Source organism: Pinus tabuliformis, chromosome 5_2, assembly GCF_031772625.1.
Source record: "Pinus tabuliformis cultivar Carrire ecotype Pingquan chromosome 5_2, CPIR1, whole genome shotgun sequence".
NCBI classification, from domain to species: Eukaryota; Viridiplantae; Streptophyta; class Pinopsida; order Pinales; family Pinaceae; genus Pinus; species Pinus tabuliformis.
In genome coordinates, this window is record NC_142306.1 from 119,059,632 (window position 1) to 119,080,521 (window position 20,890).

Here is a 20,890-nt window from a genome sequence, read left to right on the forward strand (position 1 = left end):
AGCCATTTAGCGGTGACAACAGATTTGTCCTTCGGTCTCGGGACCACATCCCAGACATCATTCTTCATAATAGCCTCATATTCTTCATGCATAGCATCCTTCCAGACTTGATGCTTGATGGCTTCTTCAAAAGATCCAGGTTCAGATTGTATAATAGTACTCATGGCAGCTAGATACCCTTGGTATCTACACGGCTTCTTGCTTTCTCGGAATGTTCCCCTTGGGGCAGCATGACCCTCAGCATCTTCGAGGGTGTCCCTGAGCCATGATGGCCTCTTTCCTAGAGAAGGGGAAGGATCAATAGGGTCCATTGGCTCTTCAACATCAGGCATAGTCTCATCCTGGGGTTCTTCCAGATTTCCAGGTCTTTCTTCATGGTTTTCTTCAGATCTAGGAAGATCTACTACTTTCTTCAGGGAAGCATCTTCGTCAAAAGTGACATCATGGCTTATCTCTACTTCCCTTTGACCAGGTACATAGACTCTATATGCCTTAGAAGTCTCACTGTAGCCCACAAACATTCCTTTCTTCCCAGTAGCGTCCAACTTACTTCTCTTTTCTTTCGGCACATGAAAATAGACAGGACATCCAAAAATTCTAAAATGTGAGACATCAGGTTTCTTACCAGAGAAAACCTCTTCGGGAGTTTTGGAGTCCAAAGCGGAATGAGGGCATCGGTTTTGAATGTACACAGCAGTATTTGCAGCTTCTCCCCACAGAAACTTTGGAAGACCCTGGTCACATAGCATGGCACGGGCAGCTTCCACAATAGTCCTATTCTTGCGTTCAGCAACACCATTCTGCTCAGGAGTATATGCAGTGGTAGTCTCCCTCTTAATGCCAGCTTCTCTGCAAAAGTCTTTGAACTCATTTGACTCATATTCAGTGCCATTGTCAGTCCTCAAAATCTTGATCTTCTTTCCGGTCATATTTTCCACCAAGGCTTTGAAGGTACGGAACCACATGAAAGCCTCATCCTTCTTCTTCAAGAAGTATATCCAGGTTTTGCGAGAGAAGTCATCAGTAAATGTCATATAGTAAGAACATCCCCCCAGGGATGTTACAGGCAACATACCGGAAAGATCAGAATGGACCAGTTGCAATATCTCAGATGTCTTTGTGACACTTGAGGGGAAAGGTCCCCTTGTATGTTTTCCTTCAGCACAGCCCTTACATACACCTTTATGATTATTTCCAAGATCAGGCATCCCTGTCACCACCTTCCTTGCTTCGGGAAGAGCCTTGTAATGAAGGTGTCCAAATCTTCGGTGCCATAGTTCGGTTTGACGGATAGTATCACAAGTCATAGCTCCCAACGGACTCCCTCCAACCTGGTAGAGTGTACCAACTCTAAAACCAATTGAGATAGCTTCCTTGAAGCTCTTCTTCCACATGAGTACCTTTCCATCAGAGAAAGTTACATTGAATCCTTTGTCTTCCATGGCAGATACAGACACAAGGTTCTTCTTCAATTTGGGTACATAGAGTACATCTTGTAGATGGAGGACTTGTCCTTGAGACAAGTGGAGGGTCACAGTCCCGGTCCCTTTCACAAGATAAGTGGCATTATCCCCAAGGGTAATTTCTAGATTAGTATCCCTTTCAACCATGTCAGAAAGTGCTTCCTTGAATCCGGTGATGTGTCTTGAGGCACCACTATCGATTAGCCAGACATCCATAGTGTCGGGCGGAGATGCAGCTGAGAGAGCAGATATTAGAATATACTCATTTCTTTTATCAACAACATTAGACTCCTCATACCTGGTATTTCTGGTCCTTTTAGAAGGTGGATGGTTTCCTTCAAAGTGAGCCTTCCTCTTTCCTTTGGATTTGTCATTTCTTTGATTCCCATTCCTTCGGTTGTTGTTGTTGTCGTCACTATCGGGAGAATTCTTCTGGAAGGGGCATTCTCTAGCATAGTGTCCAGTCCTATGGCAGGTGAAACATTTACCCTTCTTCTTTTGAGTCTTAGTCCTTCCTTTGTCCTTGGAACCACCAGAGTTCTTCTTTCGGGAATGAGCAACATAGGCAGCATTTCTTTCATTATCAAATTCCTTCATCCTTGTTTCTTCTTGCATACATCTAGACAGAAGCTCATCAAAGTTAGGGATGGTATTATTGTTGAGAATGGTAGTTGTGAATACTTGCCATTCATATGGAAGTCCTCCAAGTGCGGTGAGAACCATCTCACGATCAGCTATTGTCTCCCCAATAGCTAGCAGATTGTTCCTGGTTTCGGTCAACTTCATAAAGAAAGTTTGAATAGACTCGTCTCGGCCCTTCTTCATATTCTTCAACTTGTTCTTGAGGAATAGCACTTGGTTCACATTGTTTACTCGGAACATAAGTATTAGTTTGTCATACATCTCCTTGGATGTGCCTAGTTCAGATATGTAGGTAACCAGACTCTTATTTATGGATTCCCTGATCAGCAGTTTTGCTCTGATTTCTCCCTTCTTATACTTGTGTTTAACAGCAGCAGAGGCATTTGATGGAGGTTCTTGAATCTTCCCTGTCACATGATCTAGGAGATCATGATCTTCTAATTTGAGATCTAATAACATCTTCCAGGCATGGAAGTCATCACTTCCAGTCAGCTTGTCATTCTCCCTGAATTCAAGCTTAGAGGAATCCATTTCCTTCGATGATGATTGCTATAGATAGAGTTTGTCTTCACCTCAGCTCTGATACCATGTAAAGTTTTGTAGATGTTCTATGCTAAGAGCAATTTCACTTTTCTCACAGCAATCATACAAGTAGATAAGCAAAATGCAGATAGAACATATAAGCAGATCTTACAGAAGACAAATCAGAAACAAGAAAAATGTATGTGTTTGTTTCGGCGGTCAACAGGATGCTTCAACCAGCAAAGTCTCCTTTGGTCAGCCAGCCCAGCATGTGTCACAACAACCCTCCAACCAGTAGATGAGTCAACCCAAGTCAGTTCTACAAAAGTCAACGCTGTCCTGAAAAGTCAACACAGGGGCAGCAAGCTAAAAGTCAACGCAGCAGCAAAACGGTCAACCCTTTGACCTCGATTTTTGTGCCAGGTAGTATGGCCTTCAAAAATCGAACCTCCCACAAGTTTTCAGCTTGTTTGGACCAAGCGTTGACCAAAGTCAACGCTGGTCAAACTTCTGCGAAACCCTAGCAGCAGAAAAATCCTCTTCGTCCTTCCCACGTGTGGCTGAAATTCATCCTCCAGGTAGCTCGTACTTTTTAGGATGAGAGAGGAAGATGTGAGTTGTTTTTGTGATCAAATTCTCTCCAACTTTTCCTGTATATATATATCCATCAATGAGGGTGTGTGACACATCTGTTGGGCATGTGAGCCTACATTACAAAACTGGCTGACCTTTGTACATATAATTTATTAAGAATAATAAATTCAAAATATAAGTTCTGCTCATCAGATTAAGACTATTTTTATATGGATTTTACACCTCTCAGAAAGAGGAATCCAACAAAAATATTAGCCTCTTAATCTGAGCATCAGAACATGGAGTTTGGACCTAGTTGTCCAAATTTAACACCTAGCCCTCACCTGATTTCGAAATATTATTGAAATGAATTTATTAGTAATCTCCAAGTCGGCTCAAATTATTGGAGGGAAATCTTTTATTTTTGAAATTCAAATTTAAAATTGAAGGTCGGCTTCAAAGTCGGCTCACCCAAGGGTTGCGACCCTTCATCAATCGTGATCAACTATAAATACCTCATAGGGCTGATCTCCAAAAGCAGCTCGATGGCTCTGAGATTTCAATGGCTTCTCTCTGTGGATTCTCGCAAGTATTAGGAACTCTGTAATGGCATGGATTCTATGTTCTCGCATGGCACAGGTCCCTTGGAATTCGCATGGCATGATTCTCTGTTCTTGCTTGGTTCAGATACTCTGTAATGGCACGGACATAACTCTGAGATCTTCGCATGAATTTTGTTCTGAGATATTTGCATGGATTTAGCTCTGAGGTCTTCGCATTGTTCTGAACATCACATGAGGTCTGAGCGCTTTGGTATCTTCTCTTTGCATGGCACAACGCATTGGCTTATGGCTCTGTCTCACTATGGCTCTCTGTCTCGCATCCTTTGGCATCTCAGGGATCTTGCTCCCAGTCATGCTCTTGGTTATGTGAATATCCTCTGCGATGGTATTTCTGCAGATCTCTCTGCCTATGGTGTCTCTCTTTATCACAATAATATGGTTAGGTTATATTTTGGGCATCCTTTGCATAATATGTATGAACTAAGCACACAGTCATTGATTCTCTGCATAATTTCAGTCATGGTGTCTTTAGCACACAGTCACAATACAGTTTGTATGGCAGAGTTACAGGTCATGTCTAATATCATTATGTATGATTACGCTCAGCTCAGTGATCTTTATACATTACAGTTTAGTATTATGGTCTTGCTCAGCACAGTGCTATTTATGCTCTCGCAGTAGTACTGTGTCATAGTACAGTTACTATGTATGATCTCTGTTGGCATCTTAACGGCATGTTTTTCACAGTTCTGGTATATGGCAACTCGGAATAAGTGGTATCTTTTGGTTGATATTTTGTGCCATCTCCAAGAGATATGCAGAGACTCTTCTCTAAGAGAAACTCTTATCATAGACGAGACAGTGTTGGTTATTATAATTATGGCATCACAGATATGTTTGGCACTACAATTGGCATCACAAGATCCTATCTCCATCAGTAACCCTAGTCATTATATATGAAGATATGAGACAGTGTAACAATATATTGATGTCAGTGTTATGTGGTAGTCTTGTTCACAAACGAAGCTGTGAACAAGATGGATTAAGCCCGGGATAGCTTGATGTATTATTGCTCAAGATATTTTGTACCTTGTACCCCTCTGTTGAACTTTTGATGACAATTTAATATAAGAAGAAGAATTATGAAGGGTTTCCCCCCTTGTGCGGTTTTGCCCTAGTCTCTGACCAAAATCATTGTGTCCCTTGTGCATGCTTTTCTTCTTATGTTCTTTTATGTTCCGCTGCTATAATGATATCATTGTTCTTTCTATATAATTGCTAATGATGCTTAAATGCTATGGGGTGAATGTAATATGAAATGATGAAATGCAATTAACTAAAGCAAAGAACAATGTGGCCCTAAGAAAAATTAACACATAGGGGCACCTCCCCCAAGGTGGGGGGTGCACCCCCCACGTTTCCCACACTCCAATGATGGGGAAAAGCCTAGATAAATGTTTCCCCACATCCCCCTTTGGGGGAAACTCAAGAAAATGCATGGCGAAATGTTTCCCCAATGTGGGGTGTTGAAGAATGTAACTAGTGTCGGTCTTCATAATTGTACTTGAGTCATAATAAAATGTATTTATCAAAAGAAATAAAAAGAAATTTTATTATTAAATAAATTGACTTATTAAAGCATGGGTTTCATGCTTGGGTCAATTGTTTTTAGGTCAAAGCCTCCAATGAAGGCTTCTAGGGTTTATGTCAAGTGTCCTTTTCTGTGTCATATTGTAAAGAACCCTTCTTGGGATTTATTTGTCAAAGAATAATTTTATTTTATCGTAAAATAGGTCAATTAGACCTCCTCCACCAAGTCGGCCTCAAACTAGACAAGTCAGCCTTAACTGGGCAGCAGAATCACTATATAAAGGCAGCAACTCGACCTCATTTGTCACACACTCACAACAAGTTCGATCTGCCACTTCTGAGGCCAGAAAAAGTGTGAATTTCAAGGAAAAAGAAGAAGGAGAATAACAAAGGAGGAGGTCTCTCACAAGCATAAGAAGTCAAAACTAACTCTCTTTTTCCCACACATGTGAATCTGTGGAACTACTGGAAGGGCCGAAATTCTGTAGTTGTTGGGGTGGCCGAAATTCTAAAGTTGTTGGTGAAGCTGGGGCCGAAATTTCTAGGTTGATGTAGGGTTGTAGTTGTTGGACAAGAAGAGACGGTTGAAGGTTGCAATATCTCATTGGTGTTGAAAGATGTAACTAGGTTCGGTCTTCATAATGACATGTAACTATGATTTTATGAAAAGAGATGAAAATAAGAAAAATGAAAATTATTATATTGACTTGCTTCAGGGGGTTTTATGAGCATGGATTTTTCTTTTGAGTCAAGACTCCCATTGAGAGTCTTTAGGATTTATTTGTCATTAGTCATAAAATATAAGAGTCATTGTCATGTAAATGAAGTCATGTTACACTTTGTAAAAAGTCATATTGTCTATGTAAAATATCCTCCAAAGAACTTGTCACCAAACCTCTTCAAGTCGGCCTACAAACATCGAAGGAGTTGCCAGAACAAGTTGACGTACATCTAGCTGTCAAGTCGGCCTAAAGACCCAGAGAAGAGGAGTATAAGTAGGGGAACTAGGCCTCCATTCTAAGCATCAAGTTCAAACTCAATTCCAACGAAGAAGTGCAGAAAGAAGTGCGAAAAGGAGGCAGTAAGAAAGGGTTTTCTCTAAGGTAAAAAGGACACTCTTCTAGGGTATAGAAGGAAGAATCTTGTTAAATTTGGCAACTAGGGCCAAACTTCACCTTACATAGCTCATATGAGGCAGCTGATATTTTTATTGGATACCTAAAGATCATCTCATTCTGACATGTACAAATGGAATCCGAATTATGAATTTATTTTGTTTATGGATAAATTGTCAAGGTCGGCCAGCAAACTAATGTAGGCTCAGAAGCCCAACAGTCACGTCTATTCATCCTCAACGTTTGCATATAAATACAAGATGTCTCCTCCTCATTTAGACACTTCGCTCACTCACATATCTCTCTCTCCTTCATTGATTGGGTACAGATTTCTGAGGCAACTCTCCACACGTGCGAAGAAGGGCAGCTTTGTTCCTGTGTTGACCAAAGTTGCATGAAGTGTTTTTGACCAACATTGACCAGCAACGTTAACCTGTTTGACTGCGGTTTTGTGATGGTTATCTCTGTTTGGGCAGGCCGCATTTCTAGGCACATAAAACGAGGCAGATCGTACTGTTTTACCAGCGTTGACTTTCTGTAGCTGCTATTTGTTGGGATAGACTTCATTGTAATTGGGCAAGTGATTATTACATATTGTACTCTCTCTCTCTACTGAACTTTTGAAGAATAATAAGAAGAATTAATCAAAGAGTTTCAAAACATTGGGGTTTGTCCCTGGTTGGCGCCACATCTTGTGTCCTCTTGTCTTGGCTTGTTTTCTCAACTCTATTGTTATTGTTTATGTTTTATATGCATTTTACTATCATGTTGATGTGATTGCTAATCTGGATATTGATATTGGGCTAATAAGAAAATTGAAGTAAAATTGCTCTTAAGCATAGAACATACCATTGTTATCCAAAATTAACAAATCTTCTGGGTAAATCAAAGCAGAATCTTCTGGAGCAGCAAAGTAGATTCCTCTAGGCCAGCAGATTCGTATGGGACAACGAAGTAGATTCTTTTGGGGCAGCAGAATCTCCTGGGGCAACAGAATCTCCTGGGGCAGCAGTATCTTCTGGGGCAATGAAGAAGGAATCTTCTGAGAAGCAGTGAATAGGTTTCTTATAGGATAGCAAAGGAAGGAATCCTTTGGAATAGAATAGTAGAGACCGAGTTTCTCTAGAAGACCTAAAGACCGAGATTCTCTAGGGCAATTGTGAAGGTGCAGCATAAGAAGTAGAGACCGATTTTCTCTAGAAGGAGCAAGAGAAGGAAGGACAAGGAAGACTAGGTTGGTGACAAAGTTTTGGAAATAGGATACTAGAGTCAAGGGTCAATGTCATGGTCTTGGTAATTATCAATGGAAGACCTAGAAGAAGAACTTTATCGAGTTTTCCTCTCTAAAGGTGAGAGGTTTTGGCCCTGGATGGAGAAGCCTATATTTTGTGTCACTTGTCTTTATTTTTGGTAATTGTCTTGATGAAAAAGAACACACTAATAGACTAACAAAGTGAAAGATCATAAGAAACTGAAGAACAAGCATATCACAAGCAATTATCAAGCAGAGAAATTGTTAACATTGAATGCCCTAGATTTCTCAACAATTGGAAGTCTGACTTGGTAGAGGAGGAGGGTCTATCGGTCTAGGGTCCTGGTCTATCTCATTTGAATTACTGAAGGAAGAGTTTTTGACTGGGTTTTCCCCGATATAGGGGTTTTGCCCTGGTTGTGCGCCTACATTTGGTGTCCTTGATCTTCGTGTTTTGGTTTTGGTAATTACTTGATGAACTAAAATAAAAGAAGAACATAGAAAAGATAATAATAATTCAAAGAAATCACAAGTAATTATCAACAATGGAATATCTTTCTGCCTTTCCGAATTTCTAACATGTGGAACATGTTTCCTCAAAAGAGGGCCATCTAAGCATCCTCCCTACCCCATAAGGGGGATGCCTAGGCACTCCCCCCCTAGATTTCTTGCCTAACAACCCATGAAGATAGAAATAATATAAGGGATAGAGCTTTGAGGAGCCTAGGACCTTAGTAATTAAAGTGGCATTCTCCTTTATCTCACCTTTTCTATACTTTTACTTGAATTTTTAATATTACCATTAATTGTTTCAAGATGTTGGAGAGTGGTTCCAACCTCATCGGACTTCATATGGAGAAAGTAGAATTTCATATCCCATTTAGAATTCAGTAGACTTAACAGTTATCCAAATTTCAAGATGGGTAGGATTATAGCATTTCCACTATATTGCACAATGATGAATTTGTATAGGATGAATTGTTGGGATTTTATCATTATTATTTTTATATTTTATAGCTTTAGAGACAGGAACCCCTATGCTAGGGACCCCAACATCCCTTCACACCCCTTGAATTTTTCTAAAATTTGCGGGTGCTCCCACACATCCCCCTTGTGTGTCTCCTTGCCCTGTACTCCCTGTCCTGAAAATTTGGTGGAACAGAGTATATACCCATTAGATATCTACCAAGCACAAGTTTGAGATGGTTTTGAGGGGAAGAGGCATGCTAGATAACATAATTGGGTATGATCATGGACAGTAGTTAGGAGCTTCACTACCAACATGTAAGCATGTCTGCGTTTCCAACTTTCCATAAACCATAGAATGAGGCCTCAATGGATATCATGGCCCATAAATTAGTAAGCTAAACCTTAGCCTTCGTTTACCCCAGATGAACCCTTAATTGGTCTTCTAAATTTCTAATATCATAATTTGTGCTTGTAAATGGCATTATCATACATTGTACAAGTTGTAGACATTTACATTGACCAGGGTTATTGCTGCTGAACCAGGCAGCATTACTTCCTCTTAGAACTACCTAACACAATGTTCACTAGTACATGGACAAGTTAGCAATACAAGTTAGAAGGATCAAAGGCTATTAAATGATAGCAAAGTTCTTGGTTAGCAAGTTACAACATACTCTTGTTATAAGTTTAAAAAAAGAATTAGCACTGAAAATAGAGCAATTGCATTCAAGAAGATATAACCAAAACCAAGATTGAGTGCAACTTTACAAGAAAGTTAGAACCAAGGTCAATGGAGTAATTGGCCAATAGATAACCTTCTGTCCCAAAGTATACAATGTCAGAGTATCATCCCTTCTTTTTGTGGATATTTATATGCAGTGTTCTTCTTTTATCTAACTTCACACATTAACACAAAGCAATAACATCAATCAATGTTTCCAATGAAGTTGCATCCCCTCAAGAATGATGGCAAATCAAAAAAGTTGACCTGCCACTCACAATAACAGACTCAAATAATAATGATTATTATTATGTTTCTTACCAGTGGTCAACGTGGACCAAACTGACACCCTAAAATAAACTGTAACTTCGAGTAAAAATTGAATAGAAGACCTAAGACGATATCTTGCCCTTTGATTCAAACTTGATGTTCTTGCATGCTACTCCCAATTGTAACAGGCAAAACCTTCCCTACAGGGTTTCCAAAGCAAGCTGGGCCTTTTGCACTTACAGAAAATAGTAAAAAATTACAATAAAGATCATTATACAATAATGCTAAAACTGCAAGCATGGCAGGCAAGAAGCCCGACAATTTTTATATGCTCTACTTTACATCTCAAATGATGTAAAAAAGCTCACACAGGTTTGCTAAGCATGATCATATTATCATACCAAGAATCAAATAGTCAAGCAATCCCAAATAGGCCTTTCCCTGAACAATACCTACATTTTTTATAAACCACAAAGTGTAGGCCTCGTATTCTACACATCTTCCACAAGTTGAAGAATAGAATGTGATTAAAGACTATACCTTGGATTGTAGTAAATGTGGAACATACTTTTTGTGGCAACTGCATGAGCTACAGCAGCTAGCACCCCCGAATGTATGCCATGGCTGGAGAGCACTGAAGAAGGTACACTGCTTTGTTGCTGGGAAGCTCTTCGAATTCCTAACCTCAATTCTCCATTTTCATCCCTGTTCGTGATTAAAAGATACAATGTTAGAATACAGAAACATGCTATGTGAGGTAGCCCTAGTGACAAGTAACAGTGGTCTTTCAACATGAACAGTGAATTCCCAAAATTTTGGGGTGTACCGCAGAAAAAGTACAGCATCTCCAGCTACAAGCCTTTTGTAACTAACAAAGACACTCCATCCTGTAGTGAGCAAATGCCTGCGAGGCTGACCTGCAAAAAGATCCCAGGTATTACATGAAATTCTCGATTCTCATCAATGATTCAACACTCTCTAATTCTACAGTGATTTACATGAAAGCTACATTTGACAAATTTAAGCTCTTATATGTCACTAATCCATGCTTCCTCGACATGGCAAATCTGTGAGGAAACTACTCCAACACAAAACATCTCAAATAAACATCAGAAACTTGGACCCTGTTCGGTCACAAGGATTTCAGACAGGAATAACCGTCAAGTTTGACGCATGGCCGTGGTGGTCTTTATGTATGGTCCCATTAGGCCTGTCACATATAACGACTTTGAGAAGGGGAATTGGGCCTTCTCATATTCAAACTAAGCACAAACGTGTAAACAAGGCATTGGAAGGGAAAGTTTTCGGCCTTTGATATTCAGTCTTTTAGAATATTTCAGAGTTGCACTAATAAGGAAGAGTAAGGAGCTCAGTAATTTACTCTGTCGTAAAGGTTCAAACACAATGATATTCAGTCTTTTAGAATATTCAGTCTTTTAGAACATTTCAGAGTTGCACTAACAGGGACGAGTAAAATGGGACGCCAACTAACTCTGTCAGAAAGTCTCAAACACAAAATAGCAACATGTGAACTGCAATGGCTACTTACATACCCCTGAATATATGCCGGAATCTCCATTCTCTTCCATGCAAATCCTTTGCGACAAGCTCTTGAGAAGGCCTTTGTTGACTATAATCCTGCATTATATAGTTTTGATAGAATAGTTAGATCTTTAAATGCATCAACAACCTTCAAGATAGTCTTACTTGCTATGAAGCCTTTGCAGACAGCAAACCGCATACCATTGGCACAGATTTCTAGTCTGATATCATATGTGCAGAGTGCGACAGTTACATCAGCAAAACCTAGATCAAAACTTACCAAGGGCGGAAAGCAGTCCTCTGCAGCCCTTCGAGGAACTGAAAACCCGCCATGTGTACTTGTATCAGAAGCTGTTAGCGTCTTGCAGAACATATGAGGAGTGCTGGATGGAGGTACAGAAAGTTGTTCCTCCATGCATTTCTCATTCTTCTGGAGAAAGATATATTGAATCAATACAATGTCCCAATGAAAATTTTTAACAACGGCGACTGTTTCGCTATTTACAATTTTAAATAAAAATCCAAAATAAGATTTTGCACATTTGAGTTTCGACTTATCGAAACTCATCTAATAATTAACAAAAACTCCATATTGCAAGCTTCAACCAATATTTAAGAATTGCTAAACTATTAAACACATATTGCAGAAGAATGAACTGGATATAATATTGCCGCCAGTCCAGTACATATTGACCAAATATTACCTCGGAATCAGGAACTAATGTCAGTTGTGCATAGACCTCATCCATCTCCTGGTCGGCCTGCTAGCACGAGTAAACATACAGTTAAATGCCACCTTCAAAAAACACATTTTAGGCAAAGTACCATATATGAACATTATCAAAAAACCTACATTTCCTTGGATTCTCCTTCTCTCTATTATCATATAGCTTTCAACAAAAATTCATTCAGATAAACACTTGCTGATGCAATAAAGATATCCAGGAGACAACTCCATTGTCAGTGATCACTCACGTGTAGATTGACATTCAGCACACGACAGAGAATTTGGGGAGGCAGCTTGTATGAAAGCATCTGTTGATTCATGGCCTGACCTATGGACGATGGCGGTATCTGCTCAGCAACAGGATAGATACATCAGTCTCATGCCCACGTTGCAAGATCAAAGATGAAAAATTCCAGCAGAAACAACAGGCTACTAAACATCAATTTCCAGCATTTAAGTTCTTTCGCTGCTAAATCAGAGGAGACACAGACATTGAAAGCTTGAAAGCTCATGAAACAAATCAGAGAGGATGATCAACAAAATTGAAGCCTAGAATGTTCAGCTTTACATTCAAGGCTGCTGCAGAAGATGCTTCCTCTGCCATCGGTGCAGCCGCATGGTTGATGTTGAGGAAGGAGCCACGGCCACCCCTGTGAAGCTCATTGTCCGCAATCTGCTCCAGGTGACCCTGGGGAAAGTACACAACACGACTGCCCTTAGGAGGCAGAGATATGAGAGGGCCAGCACAGGCATGCCAGAGCTCTGGACATACAGAGCTGCCTGTCTCCACCCCAATTCTCTTATCGCCATCGCTATTAGCATCATCGGAGGAATGGTGCTGCAGCCCATGTGGGTCATTCAGACCAGACTCCATAGCAGCAAACCCACACGACCCAATTCAGATCACTGCGAAAAACACAGATCCCACAACTCCCAGCACCTGTTCAGGCCGCATGAGAGGAACCCAATTGCCGACGCGGGCGGCTCATGCCTGAGCAGGTCACAGGGGGAATCTTCTGTGCCACGGCACTGTTACCAAAAGACCCTTTACTGATGGCTGGATGTTGATCAAATGATGTGTTTAACAACAAGTACATCTGCTGTGCCTCCCAAATGCCCAGCAATGTCCAGTCCGAGAAAAGAGCAATCCAGATAGAGAGAGGATGGTGCTTCGCTCGTGACTCTGCATAACCACCTATTATTCCCCCTTTCCTTCTTCACTCCCTCGATAGGACCATCGGTCATCCATCGCCTGGCTAATTAAGTACAAAATTAGTTGTTAGCAGGCCTTCCTTGCCTTTGCTCCACAACAATACATCCTTATCAGCATCTGTACCATCATCAACAGCGACCACTCTCCATCTAAATGTACAACCCCTCGTAAAGATCACTACCTTCTGTTGTCCCGCAAACTGTTTGACCAGAAACCCCAATGGATAAAACAACGTCCAGATCACTCCTCCAACCTCAATTCTGTTAAGCTTCCACTCCCCTCAAACAGATAATCCCATCTTCATTTGGGTATAACCCCACTGTTACAAACCCAAATTCAACTAAGCCTGCTCTAATCCATTGAACCAATGTAGTTTTTTTTCACAGCACTGATCTCCCCCATCCGTCTGTCTCCACCTCCATGCATGCTTGATCTTGCCATGGTTCTTCTGCCAACTTACATCGTCGTCATCATTATCACTGTCAAGCAATGCCACCCAAAGACTAATCCACAACTAAAAACCATTATTTAATTAGTGGTTTGCATCAATCATGGATTCTTGATTTGGTCAGACAGATATTCCTTCCTCCCTCCCTCCAAAGTTTGAACCCCCTCTTCTCTCTCTGTGTATTTGTTTTATTATATTATTTTGTGAACAATATCTCTGACTGTGTCTGACTCCATTTCTCCTTTATTTTTGGGCATTGTTTAGACATTTTGCAGGATCTATTTCTAGCCTATCTTTGATCTGACCGCTCTCAGATGTGTCTCTATTTCTGTGCACTTAATTTTTTTGTCTGTATATACCAAATTATTTAATTAATATTATGTATTAAAAAAATATTATGCCTTTCTTTGCTGCACCTCCGGGGGTCATTGCTTTTTACAATCTGATATGCAAACCTTGTATGTGGGATATTACTTGATGTCTCCTCCTCCATTGACCATTGTGCAAACTGTAACCAACACTTGTGCTTGTGCCCCATGTTCCTTAAAAGGAGATCTAATGCCATCCATGTCAGGTGCCTGAGATCTAATGGCATCCATGTCAGGGCCGTCCCCCTCCCGCATTTGGTTTGGAATTTAACACCAGCTTTGTTTCCAAACACCTAGCATCTGCTTAATGTAAAATTAATTTGCCATAACAGTTATGTAGTTGGTTGAAGTTAGTTCAACAAAGCGTAAAATAATTTTAAGAGAGTAAAATAATTGAAGATGCCAGACATGTATATTGTAATTTGGTTGCCCCAAAAAGATGAAAAAGTTCAAATCTCCTTTTTAATATGAAAGTTGTTCTTTCTATTATATTTATTTAGAGGGTGATGTTTTATGACTTATTAATAAATAAAAAATCTTATATATTATTATTATTAAATAAATATTAATTTTTTTTGTATGTGTAGAAATATTGATTTTTAATGTTTTTATTTACAATATAATGGTTAAATATTTATAGTTTAAAATGTTAATAAAATTTTATTAAATGTTTTTAACAGATTTGGAAATTTTGATTAATTAATTCATTTAAAATATATATATTTATATATAAAAATAATAATTTTTAGGTTAAATATTTATAATTTAAAATTTTATTAAATATTTTTAATAAATCTGTAAATTTTTATTAATTAATTCATTTAAAATATATATATTTATATAAAAATAATAATTTTTAATTTTTTCCCACCAGTCAGAATGTTGTGGGTTTTTAAAAGATATGTAAATTTTTTTTAACATAATTTTATTTTGTAAATTGTATGTTGTGGGTTTTTAAAAGATATTTAAATTTTTTTTAACATAATTTTATTTTGTAAATTGTATGTTGTTCAAATTTATTTTAAATTTGTATTCATTGATTTGGATGGTAATTGATTCGCATGGGATCTCGTTATATATATATATATATATAATATATATAATTAAATTAAATTATTTTTTATATTTATATAATTTAATTAAAAAATAAAGAAAAAATAAAACTTTTAGTATAAAAATTGGAAAATATGGTTTTTATAAATTATTTTATTTATTATGCAAATTGGTTTAATAATTAAGATTAAATATAAATTTTAGTGATATTTGTAAGAATATTTTTTTGAATCTTTTAGATTAATCACATATTAATATTGTAATATTTTAAAATGGAGAAATTTACATTTATCATGTAATAATAATAACAAGTATTTTACAAAATTGATAATGGTTTATTGAGTATAACAAGTATTTTGCAAAATTGATAATGGTTTATTGATTTAACTAAAATAAGTAGCTTTATAAGAATTTAAATGATATTGTTTTATAGTTCAAATATTATTAATAATGGGCATTATTTTGGTTGAAATACAGTGAAACAATTTTTAACCAGATCATGATTTTTGTTGTTGAAGATGTGTTTTTTTATTGCTTGTATTTATTTAGCACCATCCAAAACTTTCCGACCACATTGTGGAATTTTCACAACTCAACCTTTCATTCCAACAAATCTTAGGTAAATTCTAGACAAAATTCACCGAAAAATATGCCCTAAAAACCTCCAAAACATATTGCAACTTAATAATATATGTGCATATAACCGTCCTTGTGAATATGTCAATCACATGTAATAATTATTGGAACCAAGTGCAAATCCAAACATCTTTAACAAAATAAATATCATCCACTCATATTTGCTTAATCAAAAATATCTAATTTAAATATGATTGGGCACAGCTTTTCTTCCTTTATGAACAACATGTTTAACTAAAACAACAAATTGGCACACCTTTTCTTCCTTTATGAACAACATGTTTAACTAAAACAACAAATGTAAACCTAAATCCCCTAAATCTTGGGTAATTATAATGAAACAAATATTCAAAAAATTGTATATAATTATAAATTATTTTTAAACCTATAATATCTATTTTTTTATAAAGAGGTTGAATTTTAATTAAGAGTAATATCCAATGTCATGTATAAGATTAAAATTTAATGTTCCTAAAATGTATATAGTCTTATCGATAATTATGAGGATGGTTTTTTTATAAATATTATTTTAGATGAAAATGTTTTTTAAATTCTAAAATAAAATTTAAAAAAAAAATTAGTGCCTCTCTTTAAATCACTAACAATTAATTTCAAATGAACATTATTTTCCTTAAATAACAATAATAAGTCATTTCAAATGATTTACTATTATAACTAGCACGTAATAATAGATAATATATAATAATAATAATTACCTTCATTATTAAGTAAAGACCAAACACGATAAATTTTACCACCTTTAAATAAAATAATGATTCAGTGAACCTAGTCATAATTGTGATGTTTACCAACATCTGTTGGGCTTCACATGTAATCTTAAACCACCTTTGATATGAAATTAAAAAGTCAAAGGTGATTGTCTCACAACTAATTACATGTGATATTTAATAATAATAATAAGGATTGCAATGTAAATGTGAAGAGACTAGGTGCCGCCATGCCCATACAATTTTCTTACGAGTCCAAAGGGGCAACGTCGTGATGTGGGACCCGGTGTTACCAAAAGCACAAGCACCACCAATGGTGGCCTAATACTTTTATTGTCTTTGGGAATGACTCCACGAAAGCCTCGTGCCCTCTACATTATTGTTACTAGGGACCAACATCTACATCCTCGAGTCTTCTTAGTGGTCTCAACATGTCACAATGAATGTTTTGTTTTCATATACAAATTATGGCATCCAAATGAGGTAGTGCTGATAAGAAATTAATATATGTTACATTAATATAAATTAGAAAAATATTTATTATTAGAAAAAGTAGTTATATATAGTTTTAAGGATAGATTAATTAATTAAGCTCTCGTTGTTAAGTATTTTATTTATTGTGAGGTTATAATGTCAAATCTCTTTAATGCCTTGGAGTTAGGCTCGATATATTAAGCCGCTTTTAATAGATCTATGTGGACTACTCCCTGTAGGTTTCGAGGGTTAGTTTAATTGGTTGAGTTCTTGTTGCTAAAGCGCCTTGTTAATGGGAGGTCACGAAGTCAATTCTCCTTGACACCCTTCGGGTGGATTTCCCTAGATATTTCTTTGGAAAAAAAAAAAAATATATATATATATATATATATATATATAATATTAAAAATTAATAATAGCCCATCATGTGTAGAGTATAAGATGACAGGGTGTTATGTTATGGAGTATTATGTAAACCATGAAATTAAGGTTCAAATCCCATGTGGGTCATGTTATCACCCCAAGAAACTCTCCTAGGTTGTAGCTCGGAGATGCTCGGGAACATTACAAACTCAACTCAATGTTGGAAATGGATGAATGGAAGGAATGATGCATGTTCAAGCCAGATAACCACTCCTACTTTGCTTGACTCCAGACATGTGTGAACACCCCCAAACTACAAGGCTTTAGACCACCAATTACTCACAGATTAAGGATTGGGTGAATATGGAGAATACTGACCACACCAACAGATGCACAGAACCTTGTGATGGCCGACTGCAACCAGTAGAAAGGTTTGCAAATCTAATTCCCTAGTGCACAGACAAGATGACAGCTCTCTGTCACTAGGTGAAAAGAAACATGATTAATAGATTCACTAATACATGCAAGATTCAAACATAGAGGTAGGATGATAGCTCCTCTAATGCTATACATCAAGAGTTCAGAAAAATGCATATCAAGCACAGCCTAGAACAGAAGAAGAGGTGGAAAGTGAGCAATTACAGCAAAAGAAGCTTGTATTAGCTTAAAATGAAGACAAGATGCTACAAGTATCAAAGTAGTTACAATCTCCAGAAGTTGAACCTTACATCAAAACAACAACCATCAACCTTGATTACATCTGTTTCCCGGGTATATATAGAGTTTGATTACAAAAATGTTCTGCTATTCTAGGCGTGGAGGGGCCATAATGGACCACCAATCGCTTTAACTACCTGGCAGAACTTCTGAGTGTAATTGCTTGTTGTAGTGAACAAAATTGATCTTCTTGGATGCTCTGTTGTCCTTCTCGGGCAGGTGGACTATTATATGGGATGCAATCCCATAACCATTGAATGCATTTACCTGCTTGACTTTGTACCTTTCCTTCTCGGCCATATTGCCTCTTGAATGCAGTTGTCGATGATCTATTACGTCGAGTACTGGATGCAGGCCACCTTCGTCCTTTCGGGAGTATGGAATGGTTAAAGACATGGATAGTCGGGTCGAATGGAAAGGGAGAATCGGCCGTTGGATTGGACAAATCGACGGCGAGGATTGGTTTGCAGAAGGTATCGGGAGATATGGGAGCAGGGTGATCACATGCCATTGGATATCGGGCGGGCAGATCCAACGGTCGCCGGGTGCGGAAGATGCACGGAGTTTATCGGGCGGGGAGAGCGAGCCTGAGCGGTAAGCGATATTGCTCGCACCGTTATCGGGGGTCGGGAGGTAATCGTACACGGCCGAGCGATACCTATCATCGGGCGACGCGTGGCAGATGGGGCGGGATGAAACTACTTTTGATCACGAGTTATCGCGCGGTCAGTTTGATGATGTGAGGAAAGCGACTGCCGTCCAATCGCAGATGAGATGATTGGACGGTAGGGATTTAACCGTGCGGGTTTTGTTTGATGTGACAGGGAAACAACGGATTAGCGGGGAAAGTGAATGGCTACGGTTAAGGTTATGGCAGGGGTTTTGCAAAGGTACGCGGTTATATGGGTTTAGGGGTTTTAACACCCTTGACTTAAGAAAATCATTTTGTGGGATTTTAAACAGAAGCAAAGGAGATAAAGAGGGGAATGGGCAAGGAAATGGAGAAGGGTAAGGATATCCGGTGAAGGCATTTTCTGAGTAAAACCAAGGATCGAGCTTACTTCTTCTCTTCGAACATCAGCCACATGTAGCAGAGCTAACACTGGCTCCTTCTAGGGATGAGATCCTCCCTATGAGGTCTCAAGAACTCGCAGATCAATGCCTTCCCTGCAAAATTAATTAGCAAAATTTCCTAGTGTTCCATTGGGCATGGAGTCTAACTGAGCCTATACCAAAACTGATAAAATAACATATTTACAATCTTAAGGCCCAAAGACCTTAAACAACATAAATTTTTAGAAAACGCCCATTAACTAGGCCATCAAAAACTATCTCCCCTCCCATACTTTGCAGTATGAAGGTATTGTTCCCTTGGATTTGAGAAATGATAAAAGGTCCTGTCCAGAAAGCATCAAACTTCCCATGGTTACCTTTCTTCTCTTTCAATGCATCCCACTTCAGAACCAAGTCTCCAACCTGAAAATTATCCACTTTTGTCCTCCTGTCAAAAGCTTCCTTGATCTTTTTCTGATGTGCTACAGACCTTTCAACCAGCTGTTCCCTGATTTGATGTACCTCTGTTAAATCAGTTATCCTTCTTGCCATGTCTTCTTCCTCATTCAGCGCTTCTTGTAGGAATTTTGCCACAAGGAGTGTTAACTAAATTGGGAATATAGCTTTGGTGCCATATACCAGCTTGAATGGAGAATTCCCTGTGGATTTCTTAATGGTCACTGTGTCAGCCCATAGTGCATATTGGAGCTTAGAATCCCAGTTCTTTTTCTTGTCTTCCAACAGCTTTTTAATTATCCTTATCAGGCTTTTGTTGGAAGATTCTGCTAGGCCATTGCCTTGAGGGTAGTATGAGGTGGAATGGACCAACTTAATGCCCATTGAGTCACACATATCCACCAACTCTTTTGCCCTGAAGGTTGTTGCATTGTCTGTGACTAATTTATGTGGACAGCCAAATCTAGTGAAGATATTCTCTGTCAAAGACTTCATGACCACATTATGATCAGCCTTCCTGGTAGGCATTGCTTCAATCCATTTAGTGAAATAATCAGTGGCAACTAATATCCATCTATGTTGGCCACTGGAATGTGGATTGATTTCTCCAATGAAATCCAAGCCCCACTGCTGAAAAGGTCCATTAGCATGTATTGGTTTCAACGACAGGGACTTCAATTGCTACTTTCCTTCAAATCTTTGGCACCTGTCACAAGATTTAACAAATGAAAAGACATTAGAAAACAAGATGGGCCAATAGTACCCAGCTCTGAGAATTTTGTGCGCTGTAGTTTTTCAATAATGATGCCCTCCACATATGTTGGAATGAAATTGTTGCATGACTTCAATGGATTGTTCTTTGTCCAGACACCTCAAAAGCATTCCAGATGGGTCCCTCCAATAGAGCAGATTTTCATGAATGCAATATTTTGTTGTCCTGAGTTTAACAGTTCTAGCCTAACTTTGAGTAAGGCCTGGGGGGATTTCTAGCTTCAGTAAAAATTTAGCTATTGCAGAGTACTAATCACAAGAAGCTAGATTTTCTGCCAATGACTGATTTTTTCCTAGTTCAGCTGTTTCTTCTTCTGTTTGATCCCTTTCTACATCTGTGCATATGAGATTTATGTCCAATGTTCTGCAATTTTCTTCAGCCAATAACTTGGCAAGGCCCTCACCTCTGACAAGCTTGGTGGGCTTCAATTCTATATTAAATTCAATTAACTTTGCAATCCATTTAGCCCTTCTTCCATCAGCATTAGGCTGTGTTAGGATGTCCTTTATTGAAGCAGAGGGCACAAATGCAATTATCTTTGAATGCAGAATATAAACCCTTAAGGCTTTCAAAGACTTGATAAGAGCATATGCATGATTTTCAATGATATCATACCTCAGCTCAACATCCCTTAATGTTTTGCTGAAAAATGCCACTGGA

The 20,890-nt window shown here is 38.3% G+C and overlaps 1 protein-coding gene across 1 annotated transcript in view; it reads right to left on the reverse strand.

Annotated features, from left to right (window-relative positions):
• Nucleotides 1–13,766, reverse strand: part of LOC149157787 (auxin response factor 1-like) — a 106,077-nt gene extending 92,311 nt beyond the window's left edge. The window contains exons 1-7 of the mRNA XM_089436012.1: nt 12,518–13,766; nt 12,198–12,296; nt 11,927–11,983; nt 11,503–11,652; nt 11,234–11,318; nt 10,507–10,597; nt 10,221–10,385 (exon numbers count right to left, since the gene is read on the reverse strand). Coding sequence (XP_089292138.1) covers nt 10,221–10,385; nt 10,507–10,597; nt 11,234–11,318; nt 11,503–11,652; nt 11,927–11,983; nt 12,198–12,296; nt 12,518–12,823 — 953 coding nt within the window. The 5' untranslated portion in view covers nt 12,824–13,766. The remainder of the gene's footprint in view (nt 1–10,220; nt 10,386–10,506; nt 10,598–11,233; nt 11,319–11,502; nt 11,653–11,926; nt 11,984–12,197; nt 12,297–12,517) is intronic.
• Between the last annotated feature and the right edge of the window lie 7,124 nt (nt 13,767–20,890).